The sequence below is a fragment of the Jaculus jaculus genome, chromosome 6 (assembly GCF_020740685.1).
Source record: "Jaculus jaculus isolate mJacJac1 chromosome 6, mJacJac1.mat.Y.cur, whole genome shotgun sequence".
Lineage (NCBI taxonomy): Eukaryota > Metazoa > Chordata > Mammalia > Rodentia > Dipodidae > Jaculus > Jaculus jaculus.
The window spans coordinates 980,571-1,002,855 of record NC_059107.1 but is presented as its reverse complement, the minus strand read 5'-3'; the positions used below and the strand labels follow the sequence as shown (position 1 = coordinate 1,002,855).

The 22,285-nt window shown below is 39.5% G+C and overlaps 1 protein-coding gene across 2 annotated transcripts in view; it reads left to right on the top strand.

Annotated features, from left to right (window-relative positions):
• The window catches only part of Rnf130 (ring finger protein 130), a 143,198-nt gene that overhangs the window by 41,133 nt on the left and 79,780 nt on the right, over positions 1 to 22,285 (top strand). For both annotated transcript variants that reach the window (XM_045152154.1, XM_004666610.3), the window contains exon 2: positions 1,284 to 1,478. In XM_045152154.1, coding sequence (XP_045008089.1) covers positions 1,284 to 1,478 — 195 coding nt within the window. The remainder of the gene's footprint in view (positions 1 to 1,283; positions 1,479 to 22,285) is intronic.

Sequence of the window (22,285 nt, the reverse complement as noted above, 5' to 3'; positions counted from 1 at the left end):
TGGAGTGGTGGTGGTGGTAGTAATGCAGTGGTGGCAGTGGCGGTGGTGGTGATGGTGGTAATGATGGTGGCAGGGATGACTGGTAATGGTGGTGGCAGGGCTGACAGTGGTGATGGTGGCATGGCAGTGATGGTGGTGGTAATGGTGGCAGGGATGACAGTGGTGATGGTGGTATGGCAGTGGTGGTGGTGGTGGTGGTGGCAGGGATGAAAGTGGTGATGGTGGCAGTGATGGTGGTGGTGGTGGTGGCAGGGATGACAGTGGTGATGGTGGTATGGCAGTGATGGTGGTGGTGATGGTAGCAGGGATGACAGTGGTGATGGTGGTATGGCAGTGATGGTGGTGGTGGTGGTGGCAGGGATGACTGGTGATGGTGGTATGGCAGTGATGGTGGTGGTGGTGTCAGGGATGACTGGTGATGGTGGTATGGCAGTGATGGTGGTGGTGGTGGTGGCAGTGATGACTGGTGATGGTGGTATGGCAGTGATGGTGGTGGTGCTGGTGGCAGGGATGACAGTGGTAATGGTGGTGTGGCAGTGATGGTGATGGTGATGGTGATGGTGGCAGGGATGACAGTGGTGATGGTGGTATGGCAGTGATGGTGGTGGTGGTGGTGGCAGTGATGACTGGTGATGGTGGTATGGCAGTGATGGTGGTGGTGGTGGTGGCAGTGATGACTGGTGATGGTGGTATGGCAGTGATGGTGATGGTAGTGGTGGTGGTGGCAGGGATGACAGTGGTGATGGTGGTGTGGCAGTGATGGTGGTGGTGGTGGTGGCAGGGATGACAGTGGTGATGGTGGTATGGCAGTGATGGTGGTGGTGGTGATGGTAGGAGTGATGGAAGTAGTGTGGCGTGGTGGTGGTGATGGTGGCAGTGATAGTAGAAGTAGTATGGTGTTGTGCTTAGAGACTAGTAAGTGCAAATGATTGGGTAGGACATCAGAATTAGAGTTGTCATTTGAGTTTCTGGGATTTTCTATATTTGCCTTCTCTCCTCTTTCTCTTACTATCTTATCCTGGTTTTTACTGATCCTTTTATTTTGTCAGGTACAAAAAAAAAATAATTCCTTTGCTTTCATTTGCAGTAGAGGCAACATTTTGATGGAACATCTCTTTACCCATTCAAACATTGATTAGATCCATTGCATTTCCCTTTGTGAAAATACATACCACTGCTGGCATTGAGCTGCAGATCAAATAGCATTCAAAGAACAGTTGAGCACCTTGGTAAAAAACTTACTGAATTCATTTATCTTTAATAGTGTTTTTTCTTTTGTCTAGTTGCTGATCATCTGGGCTGTGATCCTCAAACACGATTCTCTGTCCCTCCTAATATCAAACAGTGGATTGCTTTGTTGCAAAGAGGAAATTGCACCTTCAAAGAGAAAATATCACGGGCTGCTTTCCACAATGCAGTTGCTGTAGTCATCTACAATAATAAATCCAAAGAGGAGCCAGTCACCATGACTCACCCAGGTAAACAAGAAAGGGGTTTCTAGGTTTCATTTTTCTTGTTTTGAAATTATTGCTGTGTAGGTAGGTATTCTATCTTTGGTGAAATCATAATTTTTAACAGAATTTTATAATTGAATTTTGATATTCTCATTTGTAGAGATGTTTGAAACTTTTTTCTTCTGTTAAATAATGACCAAGATGATTATAAAATTATTCAAGAACTGGGTATGGTTGATTCTGTATTTGTTTTACAGTCTACATTTCCATAACAATATTGAAAGAATATGTTTGATTCATAATTAATTGCCCAGACTATGTCATGATTCTCGAGGATTATCTGTCCAGGAAGAATTCCTTATCTCATCAGAATAAATGTTGAAACTAATTTAGTGGTTAGTACATATGGTTGTAACACTGTGTCTTCATTTCTTATAGAAGTACTCGGGATATTTGCAATGCAATTCTTTTCAAAGCAATAGTTGCAATTTATTGAGTACTGTATATATACCACTTTTCTAAGAGCTTTCAAAATAGGTATCTTAGCTAGTCCTCATAACCATGTATGACTTAGAGACTGGAAGATTGAAGTAGGTAAAGACAGTATACAAGAGGACTTAGACCCTGCTTGGCTAATGTCCATCCAGTTTCGTTAGTCTGTCATTTTAGGCTGAAACTAGGTAACTTTTAGTTTTGAATTTATAAAGATTTTACAGTATAATGTCCTATTTAAGTTAAGAAATTGACTTTTCACCCTGAATTAAATTTTTATATAATTCACTTTTACTTTCCTGTTTTTTATTTGTTTTTTTTTTTTTTTAGCATCCAGCACAGCCAATCAGAACAGCCAGGTTTTTGGTTTTTTTCTTTTAAACAAAGACTTGTTCATCTTGAAGACCATTGCTGCTTTTGTTCATATATCTGTCTTTATGGGGGGCGTGGCAGAGAGAATTGCCATGCCAGGGCCTCTAGCCACTGCATTCAAACTGCAGACACATGCACCATCTTGTGTATCTGGCTTACATGAGTTCTGGGAAGTCAAACCTGGGTCCTTAGCCTTCCCAGGCAAGCGCCTTAATTGCTAAGCCATCTCTCCAGCGCCTTGTACATATATCTTGATGGAATAGTGCAGATAAACTTAAAGTGTACAGTTCTATGACATGTTTTCTTCTTTTCAAACTAAAACTTTTAAAACTATTTTTTCTAATTGCAAAAGTAAACACATGATCAATGAAGAAAACAAAAGAGAGTTTAGAGGTTAGAATAGAATGCTTCATTTTTCATCCTCTGTAATCACTGGAGTCCTATGACTTAATTTTTTCAGAGAAGCCAAGGGTAATCTGCTTGGGATAGATCTCTTTGTGGGAACATGAGGTTCAGGCAGCTGTTTGCTTGTGCCTCAGAGCCAAGGGTATGTTTGCTTTTCTGCATTGTCTTAGGGGGGAACAGAAACTGTTTGAAACTTTGGACCTATGTAGCTTATCTTCATTCCATGCTGATTTCTTCTTCACAGAAAACAAAGATAAAAGTGGACAGAGATAAGCTCAGCTGAGCAAAATGGATTTCTCTTTCCTAATGACACTGTTTTATATATATATATAAGCCACATAAAAGTAACAAAAAATGAGTCTTTTACTATATTGGAAGATCTGGAGATTATAAGAGAAGGAATTGGAATCTTTAAGAATATTTAAATTATTTTTGTTTAGAAATGGGGAAGTCTGTAAATAATGCAGATTGTCCATCTGTACACCTCAGAGCATTACTAAGGTATGTTCATAGATAACCTACAGAAGAAGAGAGGCAAACAGCAGGTGAGTTTTGGAAAGTACTTGAAATGTTGGCTGCTGGTAGGGGCTCCTCATTACTATACTAAAGTCTCTAAAAAGTCTCAGAGGAAAGAACCTGTTTTATTTTAATAAATCTATTGTTCCCCAAACTTATTTGGCTATGCAGTATCTTTACAGGTTGTGATAACAAAGTAAGGAGATTCAGGGGTAGAGAACCATGTAATCTTCACAGGAAGTGGAACTTTTATAAGGCAAATACAGAATAGAAGTACATATAAAGGTTGTGGAAAATAGGAAATGCCATTATATTGTATTTAGAGCTATCTTACAGGAGACTTCTGTGTAGATTAGACCTTAAAAATCAGCAATAAGACAACCTAATTTTACAAAGCATAAAGGATTCAGTGATTTCATTATTCACTAGAAAGATACAATCAGAAGAACGAGAGCCAGCCCAATGCATTGGTGCATGCCTTTAATCCCATCACTTGGGAAGCAGAATTGGGAGGATCACCATGAGTTTGAGGCCACCCTGAGACTACATGGTAAATTCCAGGTCAGTTTGGCTAGAGCAAGACCGTACCTCGAACCCGTCCCCCCAAAAAAGAACACGCAATGAAATAATTTCACATTCTCTAGAATGACTATAATTAGTCAGATGATACCAACTTTGATTGAGTATGTGGAGAAACCAGAGTCTTCATTTATTGCTGGGGGGATATAAAACCAGTTCGGAAAATAGTTTAACAGTTTCTTAAAAGTTAAACATGAGTTTACTACATGACTCATCAGTCCTATTCTTAGCAATCTACGAGGGGGGAGGGAAGGAAAGAAGGAAGGAAGGAAGGAAGGAAGGAAGGAAGGAGGGAGGGAGGGAGGGAGGGAGGGAGGGAGGGAGGGAGGGAGGGAGGGAGGGAAGGAAAACAGGAGAAATGACCACAAAGACGTTTATACCAGTGCCCCTGGCAGCAGTACTTCATAGAGTGGGCCATCCATGGGTACATAGATGAACACAATGTGTTCTGTCCATACAGTGGAGTACAACTTAGCAAAGAAATAGAATTAACTAGGCTGAGACAAGTGGATAGCCTGGGCTATATACTGTGTCCCAATTATAGAGTGAGGCCCTGTCTTAAAAAAAGAAAAGAAATAAAGAAGGAAATAGAATTAGATCTTACTATATGGATGAACCTTGAAAGCAATGTGCTAAGTAGAAGCCAGACAAAAGCCAACTATTAGACAATTCCATTTATATGAAATGCCTAGAAAAATCAGTTCATAGAGGCAGAAAGTATGTAGTTACATGACCTCAGATAGTACTACTTTGAGATAATACCAAGTGTCCATGAGGGTATCTCTTGTTATTTTATTTCTATTTTAAATCTTCAAGGTAGACATTTAAAACTTATAAGGACAGTATGATATTTAAAAGTGAATAAGAAAAGTATAAAAAATTAAGAAAGATACTATAATTAATAGTCATGACAAGTGCCTTTGGGTATGAGATTGAAAGATTAACTATTAAGGCAGTCCTAAATCTATATCATATGTAAAGTACACTATTGCAGTGTTTTATTTAAACCAGGAAGTTCCATAGTTATTTAATGAAAAAAATAGAAACATTGTTAATAAAAGAAATAGTAATCCATTCATTGAAAGTCTTTTGCATCATGATTTTACTTTTTTAAGATTAGAGAAGAAAAATAAGCCATTTTGTTTGGGAATTTGTGAATTATCTGCAAGCAGTCTCATCTTAGTATGTGAAAAGATTTGAAGTTGTATCTTTTTTCTAATTTGTGTGTGTGTGTGTGTGTGTGTGTGTGTTGGGCATACCATGCCATCCAGCTATATGTGAGTTGCTAGGAAATTAAACCCAGGCTGGCAGGCTTTGTAAGCAAAAGCCTTTAACTATTGAGCCATCCTCCTCAGCCCCCTCAGTTATTTCTTGATGTGAGAACCACTGCCTTTTTTTTTTTTTCCTTAGATCTTCTAGGCCACTGATCACTGTTTTCTCTTTTCCAAACCGAATAAATTCTTTGTCTGAGTCATTCTCAGTGGAGATGTTCTTGTTACACACTCATCAGAAAAACACTTAGAATATTTTGTTCAGCATACAGACCTGTTTCTTTAATGTCTCACTCTATTCTTTGTTCTCTCAAAATCATATTTAAGTTCTTAACTTTTCTGTGGTCATATATATCTTTACTGGATGGCAAAATCTGTCCACCTGGTGGGGATTTCAGATGACTTACCTACTCACCTTCCTGCCTTGTTAGAACTCTCAACTTGATTTTATTTTATTTTATTTTATTTTATTTTATTTTATTTTATTTTATTTTATTTTTCGAGGTAGGGTCTCACTGTAGCCCAGGCTGACCTGGAATCACTATGGAGTCTCAGGGTGGCCTCGAACTCATGGCGATCCTCCTACCTCTGCCTCCCGAGTGCTGGGATTAAAGGCATGCGCCACCACGCCCAGCCTGGATCGATTTTTTTTTTCTATCTTGGTACTTATCCTTTTCCCACTGGCAGCAGAAAAGTAAAATAATAGTAAGTAAAATAATAATAGGACTTGGGAGATGGCTTAGCACTTAAGGCACTTCTCTAAAGCCTAAGGACTTAGATTTGACTCCCCAAAACCAACATCAGCTCCCCCAACCCAATATAAGCCAGATGCACAAGATGACACATGCATCTGGAGTTTATTTTCAGAGGCCCTGGCATACCCATTCTCTCTGTCTTTCAAACTTTCAAAGAGAAAAAATAATATAACAATAAGTAACAATAAGTTTAAAAAATAAAATAATAGTAAGAATCTCTAGGTTTAGAAAAGTGGTTTAGGAATAAGTTTCATGGGCTACAGGATAGAAGACATTTTTTTTTTTTTACTTTTTTGTTTTAGAGAGAATTCATATGCCAGGGCCTCAACCTCTGCAGTCGAACTCCAGACACTTACACCACTTAGTGCGTATGTGAGACCTTGTACTTGCATCATGTTTGTGTGTCTGGCTTATTATTGGGATCTGGAGAGAGATCGAACATGGGTCCTTAGTCTTCACAGGCAAGTGCCTTAACCACTAAGCCATCTCTCCAACCCTGAAAGACATTTTTAAATGGATAGCAGCTCTTATGTTGATGTGCTTAGACTTTTATATAATGAATTTTCAAAAAGTGGACTTAATTCTAACAGTTTTAAGGAAAAAAGTTGTGGTGATAGTACAGAGTTCTCATAAACCCTGTGCTTTTTTTTCTATTAACAAATTAATTTTTTCATTTAGCAAATTAATAGATCAATATTTTTTTGTTTGTTTTTCAAGATAGGGTCTCACTCTAGCCTAGGCTAACCTGGAATTCACTCTGTATTCTCACGGTGGCCTTGGAACTCATGGCAATCCTCCTACCTCTGCCTCTAGAGTGCTGGGATTAAAGGCATACACCACCACACCTGGCTAGATCAATATTTTTAACTAATCATTATGTAATTACTAACTAAAGTCACTTACTTTCTTTGCATTTTTTAACGCTGTGTCCTTTTTCTGTCCCAGGATCCCATCCAGGACACCATATTTTATTTGGTGCAATACATTTATTTATTTATTTATTTATTTATTTATTTATTTATTTATTTATTTATTAAGACAGAGTGTGATAGAGAAAGCAGAAGAGAGAGAAGGAGGGAGAGAGAATGGGTGTGCCAGGGCCTCTAGCCACTGAAAGAACTCCAGATGCATGCACCACCTCGTGCATCTGGCTTTATATGGATACTGGGGAATCAAACTCAGGTCCTTAAGATTTGCAGAGCTGTGTCTTAACCGCTGAGCCATCTCTCCAACCCAGGTGCAATACATTTGGAAAGTCACTATGCAAAGCCCACACTTAACAAAGGGAATATATGCTTAATCTCCAGCCCAAGAACATACCCTTAATGGTTCTGGGAAGAGACATACTTTTAATTTTTTTTCTCTTCTGTAAGTTTCAGATTCTCTTTAATAAATTGGGATATATAAATTAAAACTGTATTGAGATTCCAGTTCACCCATCAGAATGGCAGACTTGTAAGAAAACAAGTAAAAACTGGAGAAATGGGAGGAAAACTTTATGTACTGCCAGTTGGAATATAAATTGATCCAGCTAGCTATGGAGATCAGTATGGAGGTGCCTCAAACAGAAACAAAACTATACTATGAGGACTGGAGAGATGGTCTAGCAGTTAAAGCACTTGCCTGCAAAGCCAAAGGACCCAGGTTTGATTCCCCAGGTCCCATATAAGCCAGATGCAGAAGGTGGCACATGCATCTGAAGTTCATTTGCAGTGGCTGGCGGCTCTGGTGTGCCTACCCACCCCCTTCTCTCTCTATCAAAAAAATTAAAAAAGCTTACCATATTCTCTAAGTATGCCACTCTTGTGAATGTATTCCAGGGTTTCTGAGTGCACTGCAGGGATACTAGCACATCTGCATTAATTGCAGCACTATTCACAGTACCCAGGTTATAGCCTTAGTCTTGATGCCCATCAGCAGATATTGGATAAAGAAAATGTCACACACACACACACATACACATGGTATAGAAGCAGAAAAAGAAGGGGCTAGGGATAAGTGAACAGGAATAACAAGTGAATATGGCCAAAGTACGTGATCTAGATGAAAGAAAATATGATGAAATAAACCTCTTTTTATGATGAATATATTGTAATAAAGTTTTTAAAACAACAGAAAATATGAATGATTTGGGGCTCTAAGAATAGTATGGACTAGAGAGATGGCTTAGCGGTTAAGGTACTTATCTACGAATCCTAAAGACGCAGGTTCAATTCCCCAGTACCCACGTAAGCCAGATGCACATGGGGGTGCATGCGTCTGGAGTTTGTTTGCAGTGGCTAGAGGCCCTGGCATACCCATTCTATCTCTGTATCTCTGCCTCTCCCTCTCCCCCCCCCCTCAAATAAATAAAATATTTTTTAAAACTCCTGGACTTCTAGGTAAGATGGCAATGTCAGAGCCACACCAAAGCAGCCTACCGGGGAAATAAGCAGAAAAATAACAAAATGTACTCTTCTGCCAAAAAGTGAAGGTGTATAAGAAATTAACAACCACAGCAGAGAAGTAGGAGAGACCTAGAGCTTCTAGAGACCACAGAAGCAGACAGAAGTGGCTCTAGCAGTGGCATGGGCCCACACAGCCACCACACACTGCCTGAGCCACAGGAGAAGCCAGATGACAGGATTTTCCACTCACACCAGCCTCCTCACAAACTGGAGAAACCTGAAGGAGGAGACAGCAGGGACTAGCTGAGCAGCTCCTGAAAAAGTGGATAGGGGGAGCAGCCACATAGCTCCTGTACATCTTCAGGCACCCTCCACAGCCTCCCCTTCCCCAGCCACCAGCACCAGAAACTACAGGAGACCTGTGGAAGGGAACTCAGCTACACAGCACCCAGCAGATGATCAGAGCTGCCGTAGACTCAGCCAGCCTGTCTGAGCCCACAGCGCAGTAAGAGGGACCCAGGTGGACATGCTGCATAGCTGAGACCAAAGCCATCCCAAAAGGCAACAGGGCCTACTTACACCAGGTTAGTACCCACCAAGAAAGACTGGTATATAGGCCTGCATTGGAAGTGCTAATCACACCTTTCATGTCAAAGCAATTTATGTGTTAAATCTGATGAATGGTTGGTTTTGCCATTCTTAAATAAGCTATATTTTGGGGTTGTCATTTGTTGCTGCCTCCTGATTTATACTGCCTTTGTCTCTTCTGTCATTCATGGGGGCAGGGTCTCACTTGGCCACAGGTTGACATAGAGCCCTTTACAAACCGGAAATCTCAGCCTCCCAGTTGACAGGATTAAGAAAGTGGGCCAACACACATTCTTAGAGATTTTGACTTTGTTAGATGATCTGTTTGTTTTAATACCCACTCTTACGTAAATACTCCCTGCTGGTTTTGATTAAAGGTGTATATTGTTCAGATGAGTTTTAGAATTTGCCTGTATTTTGCTCCACCCAGCCTCCTAGAATACTCTCACAGCAGGCAAACCCGACACCTGGGGTCACTTCTGCTGGGACTGTGAGAGTCGCCACACCTGGCACCTTGAGCTCTTACCTGGGAGATAGAGAACATCAAATTTACACATCTAACAATGCAGATAGTTAGAAAACCCAAGCATCAAATTAACCCATGATGCAAAAATCTGTACATTATAATACAAGAAACACAAAATACCAAGACAATATATTTCCATTAAAACTATAAATCCATCAGAAATTACCTTCAGTGAGACTGATTTAGATGAAGTACCTGAGAAAAATTTCAAAAGAATGATTATAACTATGTTCAAAGAATCAAAAGAATCAAAGAAGACACATGAAACCAATTTAATGAAATAAGGAGGTCAATACATGACATGAGTAAGGAAATAGAAAAACCAATCAGAAACACTAGAAATGAAAAATAGCAAGTAAAATAAAAAAACTTTGTAGAAATTCTCACCAATAGAATGGATGAAGGAGAGAACAGAATTTCTAAAGTAGAAGCCTAGGTGGTAAATCTAATTCAGTTCAACAAAGAGAAAAACAAGCTAATAGGAAGGTATGAATGGGAATTTCAAGATATTCAGGACACCATAAAAAGATCAAACAGAGCCAGGCATGATGCCACACACCTTTAATCCCAGCACTCAGAAGACAGAGGTAGGAGGATCACCAAGAGTTCAAGGCCACCCTGAGAGTACATAGTGAATTCCAGATCAGCTTGAGCTAGAGCAAGACCCTACCTCAAAAAACTGGAAGAAAAAAAAAAAAAAGATCAAGCATAAGAATCCAGGGTATAGTAGAAGAAGAATTTCACTCCAGAGATGCATAATAGATGATTTCAACAAAATCATAGAAGAAAATTTCCCCAAATAGGAAAAGAGATGCCAGTGTAGCTATAGGAAGGTTTTAGAACAACCAGACAGACAGAACCTCTCCTTGTCTTATTATATTTAACTACTAAACAAGTAAACCAAAGAAAATACACTGAAAGCAGTTAGAAAAAGTAAGTCACTTATTAAGGCAAGTCCATCAGGACAACAGCAGATTACTCAACACAAACTGTAAAAGCCAAAAGGGCTTGGAATGATATATTCAAGTTTTGAAAGATAACAACTATCAACCAAGATTATCTAGCAAAGCTACCAATCCAAATTGATGGAGAAATAAGGGCATTCCGTGACAAAAACAGGCTAAAGGCCACTAATCCAGCTCTATAAAAAATACTTGAAGGGATCCTTCGTACTGAAGAAAAAGCAAAGCACACACATGAGGAAACAGGAAAAAAATAAATCATACTCAAATAATAGTTAATACAAGAGACTAAAGGGAAAACAGGAAGCATTACAAAACAGAAGAATGGCGAGAATAAGTACATTCCTTTCAACCTCAACACCAGTGGCCTCAATACCCCAACCAAAAGACGCAAGCTTGCAGAATGGATTAAAAGGCAGGATCCTTTTGTTGCCTCCAAGAAACTTACCTGTCTATAAAAGAAAGACACTATTTTAGGGTGAAAGGCCGGAAAACAGTATCTCAAACAAATGGGCCTAGGAAACAAGCAGGTAAATTGCAGTCCTAATATCTGACAGGACAGACTTCAACCCAACATTAGTGAGGAAAGATAAAGAAGGTCATTTTATATTGATTAAAAAAAAAAATTCAACAGAAAGACATTACAATTCTAAACACATATGCATCTAACAGGGAAACTCCCAATTTCATCTAACACTATTAGACTTAAGGTCACAATAATATCAAGCACAGTTGTAGTAAGTGACTTCAATACCCCGTTCTCATCAATTGACAGGCCATCCAGGCAAAAAATAATCAGACATCTGTATTAAATGATGTCATGGAACAAATTGACCTAACATATCTACAGAACATTTCATCCAAATGCTCCAGCATATACATTTTTCTCAGCAGCACATGGAACATTCTCTAAAATAGACCATACATTAGGACACAAAACAAATCTTAACAAATACAAGAAAATTGAAATAACTCCTTGTACTCTATTTGATCACAATGGGATTAAACTACAAATTAGCAATAAGAAAAACTACACAGCATACACAAAATCATGGAAAATAAACAATACACTACTGAATGATGAATGAGTCATTGAAGAAATCAAGTAATTCATAGAATCAAATGATAATGAAGGACACAACATACCAAAACCCTTGGGACACAATGAAAGCAATCCTAAAAGGGAAATTTATACTTTAAGTGCCTATATTAAGCAATTAGAGGGCTGGAGAGATGGCTTAGCAGTTAAGCACTTGCCTGTGAAGCCTGAGGACCCCCGTTTGAGGCTCGATTCCCCAGGACCCACATGAGCCAGATGCACAAGAGGGCGCATGCATCTGGAGTTCATTTGCAGTGGCTGGAGGTCCTGGCGCGCCCATTTTCTCTCTCCCTCTATCTGCCTTTCTCTCTCTGTCTGTCACTCTCAAATAAATAAATAAAAATAAACCAAAAAAATTTTTTAAAAAGAAATTAGAAAGGTCACAAGGAAACAATTTAATGCTTCACCTTAAGGGCCTTGGGGGGAATAAAAGAACAGAGCAAACCAAAAGTTGATACATGGGAAGAAATAATAATGATTAGGGAAGAAATTAATCAACTAGAAACCAAAAAAAAAAAAAAAAGAATTAGTTCTTTGAAAGTCACCATTACAACAGATACCAAAGAAATGCCAAAAATCATAAAGACATGCTTTGATAATATATACCCCAGGCCGGGAATGGTGGCACACACATTTTATCCCAACATTTGGGAGGCAGAGGTAGGAGGATCACCATGAGTTCTAGGCCACCCTGAGACTACATAGTGAATACCAGGTCAGCCTGAACTAGAGTGAGAGCCTACCTCAAAAATTAAAAAAAGAATATATACTCCTCAAAGTTTGACAATCTGAAAGAAATGGATAATTTCCTAGATTTATATGACCTACCAAAATTAAAACGAGATGAGATAAACAATTTAAATAGATCTATAACAAATATGAAGGTCCAAGCAGGTATAAAAACATCTCCCAACTAAAAACATTCCAGGCCCAGATGGAATCACTGGTGAATTTTGCCAGGCCTTCATAGAAGAACTAACACTAATGTTTCTCAAACTTTTCCATAAAATAGAAAAGTAAGGAATCCTACCAAACTCCTTCTATGAAGCCAGCATCACCCTGATACCAAAACCAGACAAAGAGGAAGAAAAAAAAAAAAAAACTATAGATCAATCTCCCTGATGAACATAGATGCAAAAATTCTCAATAAAATATTGGCAAACAATACAAGAATGTATCTGAAAGATCATCTACCCCAACCAAGGGACCAAGTAGGGTTTAACCCAGAGATGCAGGGATGGTTCAACATATGCAAATTAATAAATGTAGTCACTATATAAATGAACTGAAGGACAAAAATCACATGATCATCTCAATAGATGCAGAAAAGGCATTCAACAAAATCCAGCATCCCTTCTTGGTAAAAGTTATACAGAGACTGGGAATAGAAGGAACATATCTCAACATAATAAAGGCTATTTATGACAAACTTATAGCCAGCATAATACTAAACAGGGAAAATGTGAAGCTTTTCCACTAAAATCAGAAATAAGACAAGGGTGTCCACTGTCCCCACTTTTATTTAATATAGTACTAGAAGTTTTAGCTTTAGCAATAAGACACTCACAAAAGGTATACAAATTGGAAAGGAAGAGATCAAATTATCGTTATTTTCAGATGATAATATTCTATGCCTAAAGACTCTACCAGCAAGCCAGGCGTGGTAGCGCACGCCTTTAATCCCAGCACTTGGGAGGCAGAGGTAGGAGGATTGCCATGAGTTCAAGGCCACCCTGAGATGACAGAGTGAATTCCAGGTCAGCCTGGACCAGAGTGAGACCCTACCTCGAAAAACCAAAAAAAAAAAAAAAAAAAAGACTCTACCAGCAAACTGTTAGAGCTGATAAACACTTTTAGCGACATAGCAGGATACAAAATAAATACATGAAAATCAGTAACTTTCCTATATACTAACAACAAACATGCTAAAGATGAAATTAGGGAATCACTTCCATTCACAATTATCTCAAAAAATAATAAAGTACCTTGGAATAAACCCAACCAAGGAAGTGAAGGATGTCTATAATGAAAACTTTGAATGACTCAAGTGAAAAATTGCAGAAGACACTAGGAAATGTAGACATCCCATGTTCTTGGATTGCATGAACCAATATTGTGAAAATGTCAATCTACAGATTTTATCTACTCATTTATGGCAATCCCCATTAAAATTCCAATGGCATTCTTCACAGAAATAAAAAAAAAAAATCCTAAAGCTGGATGTGGTGGCACACGCCTTTAATCCCAGCACTCAGGAGGCAGAGGTAGGAAGATTGCCGTGAGTTCGAGGCCACCCTGAGACTACATAGTTAATTCCAGGTTATCCTGGACCAGAGTGAGACCCTACCTTGAAAAACAAAATAAATAAATAAATAAATTGCATGTGGATGCACAAAATTCCTCGAATAGTCAAAACAATGTTGAGCAACAAAAATAAGGCTGACAGTATCACAATACCCGATTTTTAAACTATATCACAGAGCCCTAGTAACAAAAACAGCATAGTACTGGCATAAAGACAGACACGTAGATCAGTGGAACAGAATAGAGGGCCCAAATGTAAATCCATGCAGCTACAGCCATCTGATTATCAACAAAAAAATAATGCCAAAAATATTCATTAGTGAAAAGATAGCCTCTTTACCAAATGGTGCTGGGACAACTGGATAGCTATATGTAGGATGACAATAGATCCTTATCTCTCCCCATGTATACTAATCAAGTCCAAATGGATCAAAGACCTTAATATCTAACCAAAAACTTTGAAACTACTGGAGGAAAAAGTAGGGAAACCCCTTAAACATATTGGCATAGGCAATGACTTTCTGAATATAATCCTGTTTGCTCAGGAAATAAAACCACTAATTAACCACTGGGACCTCATGCAATTACAAAGCTTTTGTACAGCAAAGGACACCGAATAGATCAAAGAGGCAACTTACAGAATGGGAGAAAAAATCTTGGCCATCTATAGAGGATTAATATCTAGAATATACAAAGAACTTAGAAAACTAAATAAGAAATCAAACAGCCCAATTACAAAATGTACTATGGAACTAAATAGAGAGTTCTCCAAAGAAGAAATACAAGCTGGGCGTGGTGGCACACGCCTTTAATCCCAGCGCCCCAGAGGCAGAGGCAGGAGGATCACCATGAGTTCAAGGCCACCCTGAGACTACATAGTGAATTCCAGGTCAGTCTGAGCTAGAGTGAGACCTTACCTTGAAAAACCAAAAAAAATAAAAATAAATAAATAAATAAAGATGGCATATAAACATAAAAAAACATGGTCTATATCCTTAGCTGTCAGGGAAATGCAAATTAAAACTACTTTGAGATTTCATCTCCTGTCAGAATGCCTATCATCAAAGAAAACAAATGAAGCCAGTCATGGTGGCACATGCCTTTAATCCCAGCACTCAGAAGGCAGAGGTAGGAGGATCACCATGAGTCTGAGGCCACTCTGAGGCTACATAGTGAATTCTAGGTCAGCTTGAGCTAGAGTGAGACCCCACCTCGAAAAACTAAAAAAAAAAAAAGAAAACAAATGACAATAAATGTTGGCGAGGATGTGGAAAAAAGGAACCCTTCTACACTGTTGGAGGTAATATAATCTGGTACAGCCTTTGTGGAAATCAATGGGGAGGTTCTTGATACTGCTAAAAATAGATATACCGGGGCCTGGAGGAATGGCTTTAGCGGTTAAGGCCTGCAAAGCCAAAGAACTGTGGTTCAGTTCCCCAGGAGCCATGTAAGCCAGATGTACATGGTGGTCCATGCTTCTGGAGTTCATTTGCAATGGCTGAAGGCCCTGGTGCACCCATTCTCTGTCTGCCTCTTTCTCCTCTCTCTGTCTCTGTCTCTGTCTCTTTCTCTATAACAAATAAAATAAATTTTAAAACATAGATTTACCATATGGCACTCCTGCCTGTATCCTAAGGGTTCTTTTCATACCTAAGAGATACTTACACATCCATGTTTATTGCTACTGTATTCACAATAGGTAGGACATGAAAACAGCCTAGATGCCCCTCAACTGATGAATGGATAATGAAGATGTGATACATTTATACTGTGGAGTTCTATTCAGCAGTAAAGAAAAATGAAATTATGAAATTTGTGGGGAAATGGATTGATCTGTAAAGGATTATACTAAGTGAGGTATCCCAGGCCCAGAAATGTTATGTTTTCTCTCATATGTTGATCCTAGCTACAAACGTTTAGACTTGTGTATCAGCTGGAATAAAATATCGGTAGCAGGACCAATAAACTAGAAAGAGGCTGTAAGGGGGGGGGGAGGGAAGGACTTAAGGAGATGATATTGTATATATGTAAGTAGATGAACAGATTACTGGGGTTGGAATGACCTAAGTGAGGTCAGGGGAAGAGATTGAGTAAAAGAAGTGTGGGGGGGAAAGTTAATCAAAATTCAGGATATTACTGGGCATAGTGGTGCACACCTTTAATTCCAGCACTGAGGAGGCAGAGGTAAGAGGATCACCATGAGTTCAAAGCTACATTGAGACTACATAGTGAATTCCAGGTCTGCCTGGGCTAGAGTGAGACCCTACCTCCCCCCCCCAAAAAAAAAATCAGGATTTTGTGAATAAGCCACATGAAAACCTACTTTTCTAGATAATGGCACACCTAAAAGCCATAGAATGCTGTTAGAAAATTTGCAGTTCCAAGGATGGGATACCTTCCAGTGAGTTGTTGGCCAGAGAGGTACCTGATGCCCCTAAATCATTACAGGCTATTGCCAAGGCTCTTAGTTTCTCACCGGAAATGGATGGTAAGACCCTATTGCTGAAGATTCTACATCTTGGAGTTGGGTTGCAAGGTCACTGAGAAATCAGGCTGGGGCTGAGCTGAAAAACCTCTCTCAGTAGACCAGCTGACAGAAAGCTAGAAAAAGCTGCACTGCATACAGCTCTATGGGAGACAAAAGTCATCAGCAATGAAAACAGTGGAGACTGGAAGCCTCAAGTATGGCCATACAGGCCAAATGACCTAACAGGTGCAATAGTGGTATGTCTGTTGTGGGGGAATCCATCTGCTCTCTACTTTGACTGGAGGTCCCCTCTATGGAAGGGAATACATGCCTGGTACTGAAAATCTAATCAAAGCCTATGGTGGTCATGAACCTTAGGAGTGTAACACTTGCTCTTACCTAGCTAAATGCATATATTGTGCTTATGAAGCTGCCTTGTAAGCTGTAAGCACTCAATGTTCAAACCCACATATTAATGTTAATTTCACTTTTGTTTAGAGAGGCTTCTCTTTTCATATGATGGTGACCTCTGGGATAATTCAAAAGGCACCATAGTGCTGAAAAGGAGTGGTGGAGAAGTGTTCAGTACTGAAACATCTCTATCACACCTTCCAAGGCTCAGGGCCCATTGCAGAAGGAGTGGCAGAAAGAATGTAAGAGTGAAAGGAAGGGTAGGACTACTTACAATGCAATTGTCCAGATAGAAATTGGCCTCGATATCCTTGACCTCGCAGTGCCTAGCACTACCTTCACAAGACCCTCATAATAGGAGGAAAAGATGATGACATCAAAATAAAAGAAAGACTAATGGAGAAAGGGAGGAGATATGAAGTTTGGATTTGTGAAGGGGAAAGTGGGGAAGGGGAGAAAATTATCATGGTTTACTGTCTATAAGTATGGAAGCTGTCAATTAAAAAAAAAAAAAAAAGCTTTTAAAAAGTCCTGAAGGAGGATTCCAGGGAAGATGATTTTGAAGGATTGTTGTGTGGAAAAGGAATGTTCATTGATTGTGGGTGTGCCTCTTGAAATTGTAATGCTTCTTATAATCAGTGATACCTGAAAATTTATTAACATGCCTTTTTCTTCATGATACCTATAATAATAATATACCTTGCATTTGTTTATATCCACTTTATTCAATGCTGCTTTTTCCCAGGGACAGAACCAAGAGCCACAAATGGCATAGATCCATGGATGGTCATTTAAAAGTCTGTATTTTGTTTAAAAGACCTTCCTTATACTTATACTACTTATAGATAGAACCAGTTACTTATAAAGTCAGTAATTAATCAGGAGTCTCTATATATGTTGAAGGTTGATGACCACTCTAAAGTCTTTTAACTGAAATTAATTCTGTGACTAGTGAGTTGCAATTCTAAGCGCCTATCTCCACTCTATTTTCCATGTGGGCCTCTTTTCAAGAAGGAAGTAGTTTCTGTTTTGTGCATGTCTGTGTTCCTACCATCTTTTCTTTTTTTTTATGATGTGAAGAGAACCAAACAGGTTATTAATGAAAGTATAGAGTCAAGAAATCATATAAGAAAAAAAGAAACTGACTTCTACATGTTGTGCATTGATTTTTTTGCTTTACTTGTGTGCGATTGAAGACATTTTTAACCAAGGTGTAAAGGAATATAGGTTCCATAAATCCTTGTTCTTTTTGAGGACAACCTAACCAATATCTTCAGAAATTATCAGTGACTGAGGCATCATTTAGCAGCTTACATATTTGGCTTGCATATATCAGCCTCGTGGAAGACTTGCCTTCAAGCCTTATTGGGTGTTACAAAGTTTGCAGTTACTTACATAATGTGCTGGTATTTTCTTGACTTACTACAGCTGCTTTCAAGCCAATGCACTTTCATGACACTTTCCATTTCATGCTACACACTGTCCTTCTTTGCCACAGTTATTTACTTCTTTGCCTGTCCATACCATACCCACTTACAGTTCTGCTGTCATCCCTAGCAACATTAAATGAGCGTCCTGGATTTCTTCCTCGGACCCTTCAAGCCATTTCATTTCTCCAGGAACCTGGTCCCATCATTGTTCCCTAACTCACCATCTCACTGTATCACAAGTCTCAAACACCAGGGTCTTGCCTCAGGTCATTCTCTCCTTTTACTTAGCTTTCTCGAAGCTTCTGGTTCCTTGGATGCTTTCTCCAACTTTTCCCAGCCTTCCTCCTCCTGTCATCGCTATTATGCTTAAACTGCATGGGCCAACATCAGTCACTTTGACCCACAGTTTCATTGGAACAAGGAGTGTCCACCAAAACATGGCCCAACAGATTGAGAGCAATTTGGCTCCCAAAATGCCTTGAATGTCAGGCTAAGTTTGTACTTTATTTAATTGATAGGAGTGATACATCAAAGGCATTTGAACAAAAGAGTGACAGTATAAGACTGTTTTAGGAAACTAGGAAGAAATTTCATGGGCTAAGGAGATGGCTGAGCAGTTCAAAGCACTTGCTTGCAAAGCCTGACAATCCAGGTTCAATTACCCAGTACCCACATAAAGCCAGATGCACAGAGTAACACATGTGTCTAGAGTTCATTTATAATGGCAAGAAGCCCTGACTCAACCATTCTCTCCCTGCTTCCCAGACATTCTTTCTCTCTCCTCTGCATACAAATAAATAAAATATTTTTATTTATTTATTTGAGAGAGACAGAGAAAGAGGCAGATAGAGAGGATGGGCTCACCAGGGCCTCCAGCCACTGCAAACGAACTCCAGATGCGTGTGCCCCCTTGTGCATCTGGCTAACGTGGGTGCTGGGGAATTGAGCCTTGAACTAGGGTCCATAGGTTTCACAGAAAAGCGCTTAACTGCTAAACCATCTCTCCAGCCCAATAAAATATTTTTAAAAAAGAAATCTCAGGAAAGCTGGGTATGGTAGTGCACACCTTTACTCCCAGTACTCAGGAGGCAGAGGCAGGAGGATCTCCTGGAGTTCAAGACCACCCTGAGACTACATAGTGAATTCCAGGTCAGCCTGGGCTAGAGAAAGACCCTACCTTGTAAAGCCAAAAGAAAGAAAGAAAAATCAGGGCTGGAGAAATGGCTTAGCAATTAAGGTGCTTGCCTGTGAAGCCTAAGGAACTACGTTTGATTCCCCAGTACCCATGTAAGCCATTTACACAAGGTGGTGCATACGTCTGGAGTTCATTTGCAGTGGCTAGAGGCCCTGGCATGTCTGTTCTCTGTATCTGCCTCCCTCTGTCTGTCTGTCTGATTCTGTCTCTCTCTCTCTCTCAACTAAAATAAATAAACTATTTTTTTAAGTTTAAGAAAAAAAATCTCAGGAGTGGGAGAGATGGCCCAGTGGTTAAGATACTTATCTGCAAAGCCAAACAACCCCAGTTTGATTCCCCATACCCACGTAAAGCCAGATGCACAAAGTGATACATGTACCTGGAGTTCATTTGCAGTGGCTGGAGGCCATGCTGTGTCCATTCTCTCTATCTGTCATTCTCTAATAAATAAATTAATTAAATATTTTAAATATATCTGCCTCTTGAATTTTTAAATTCCTTTGGCAGGTGATTTGAACATAACAAACAGGTTCATCTGTTAATCTTTTTAATGGGATTTTGCAGAGATGTTGTTTTCTTAGAAAACAGTAAGATTGGGAGCTAGAGAGATGGCTTAGCAGTTAAGGCACCTGCCTGTGAAGCCTAAGGGCCCAGGTTTGATTCCCTAGTACCCATGCAAGCCAGATGCACAAGATGGTACATGTGTCTGGCATTGGTTTGCAGTGGCTAGAGGCCCTGGTGTGCCCATTCTCTCTGTCTTTCCTCTCACTCTCTCTCTCTCTGTCTCTCTCCCCCCTTACAAATATAATATATAATACATACACACATGAAAACATAAGATTGCAATGAAAAGGCTAAGCTATTTCTCTCCACTTACTAACAGGTACCTCCACTCATTTTTTCTCTTCCTGGACCTTTCTGCAATGAGGGAAGGAAAGGAAAGGGAAAATAAGAGAGGAGGGGAGGGGAAAAATAATTTTTTAAAAATAAAAGGAAAAGAAGAAAAGGAATTGCTAATGGTTTTCGTACCAACAGTAAGAGACTGATCATCAAGAAATAATCACACAAGTCCAGATTTAAGGGCACTTACAAACATCTCGCTTGGCCTCTGTAAAAAAAGGCAGTGTCAGGCTGGTGGTGTGATTCAGGCCAGCACTGAGAAAGCAGAGGTAGGAAGATCACTCAGTTTAAGGCCAGCCTGGGATCACAAAATGAGTTCCAGGTCAGCCTAGGCTAGATAGACTAAGACCCTACCTCAAAAAAGAGAGAGAGAGAAAGAAAAGAATAATGAGGCAAGACAGCCCAGCACAATGTCCATGGCCCCTAGTTGGGTCCTGTATAGAAAACAAAACACAAAATAATTCTTAGCTGAGTCAGAGCTACTTGAATATGGATTGTACTATACCAGAAGTAAACTTTTGAGTATTAATATGTGAATTGTGATCTAAACTTTGTTCTTAAGAGACATGGCTAAAGTATTTAAGGATGAAATAGCCTGTTGGTTGTGACTTACTCTTAATTGTCTATTTAAAGAAACACAAAGGAAGCTGGGCATGGTGGCACACGCCTTTAATCTCAGCACTCAGGAGGCAGAGGTAGGAGGATCACCATAAGTTTGAGGCCACCCTGAGACTACATAGTGAATTCCAGGTCAGCCTGAGCTAGAGCAAGACCCTACCTCGAAAAACCAAAACACACACACACACAGAGGAGCTGTAGAGATGGCTTAGTGGCTAAAGCACTTGCCTGCAAAGCTAACGGACCCAGGTTCAATTCTCCAGGACCCACCTAAGCCAGATACACAAGATAGCACATGTGTCTGGAGTTCATTTGTAGCAGCTAGAGGCCCTGATGTGCCCATTCTCTCCCTCTCTTCCACCCTCCCCCCACCTGTCTTTCAAATAAATAAATAATATTTTTTTTTAAAAAAAGCAGTATCCTTTAGTACAACCCTTAATAAAAGGGTTACCATTTGGTATAAGCCTGAATAAAAGGAGCATAAAAATTCACATAGCATTGATACTATTCTGTGAGTTTGAAAATTTCCAAAATAAAACACAGAAAGGAATTGTTTATTAAAGTAGCCAGACTTAGGTGCTAAGAAATAAATTCCCATAAAAGAATGAAAATGAGAAAGTTTTTCAGGAAAATATTTGAAAGCAAGGATTATAATAGACTTTTTAACTTTATTGTCATCTCTGATGAATTAATCTGACGCCATTGGCAGATGTTCCAAAGTTCTTTCATGCCTACATCATCACAGTTTAATTACTCCTTCCTTCTCTTAACCAGTTGCTGCTATTCTAATCCTACTTTCATCCTGGGGTTAAATTTCTCTAACCTGAAAGACTTCGGAGTCTGGGCCAACCTTCTTCAAATCTGTGTCAAGTGTCAGAAGCATCCTTAAGTCAGGATCTCTAAGCACAAACAGGCTTCCTAGGCTGGTCTCCAACTCCCTTAGCCACGGGTATCCTTGAACTGATCCTCCTGCCGCTGCTTCCTGAGTGCTGGAATTATAGGTGTTCAGTGCTGAAAATTGAACCCAAGACTTCATGTATGCTAGGAAAATTATGTCAACTAAGCTACATCCCCAACCTGGGACTTTTCTTTTAGAGGGGTTTCCTATGTAACTTTGTCTGATTCTGTCAAGAACCCAGTGCCTTTATAGTATTCATTTCACTGGGTTGGTGGTTCTACAGTCCTTTTAATTTATTTATTTGCCAACATTCTTCCCAGTGGCCTTGTGCTAGCATGACAAGCTGTGCCTGGGCCTGGCTCCTCTTTGTCATCTCTAACATTCATTCACTTCTGCTCCCCTGAGAGCAGGTGCATTTTTCATGTCATTAAAGAGCAGATAATTGCCTTTCGTTTGAGATGTGAAAGGGAAAGTTTTTCAAAGTGAAAAGAGCCTTGATCATAGTATATGTTCAATAATATTGATGGGAGGTTGAACTAATAATGTTTCTTTTCCCAAACAGCTTTCCTGTTGAGAATAGTTGGTGCATCTATTTAGTATTCTTTGAATGAAATTACCTGGACTGGTTCCCTTGGCTACATGTGCAACTCTCCTCA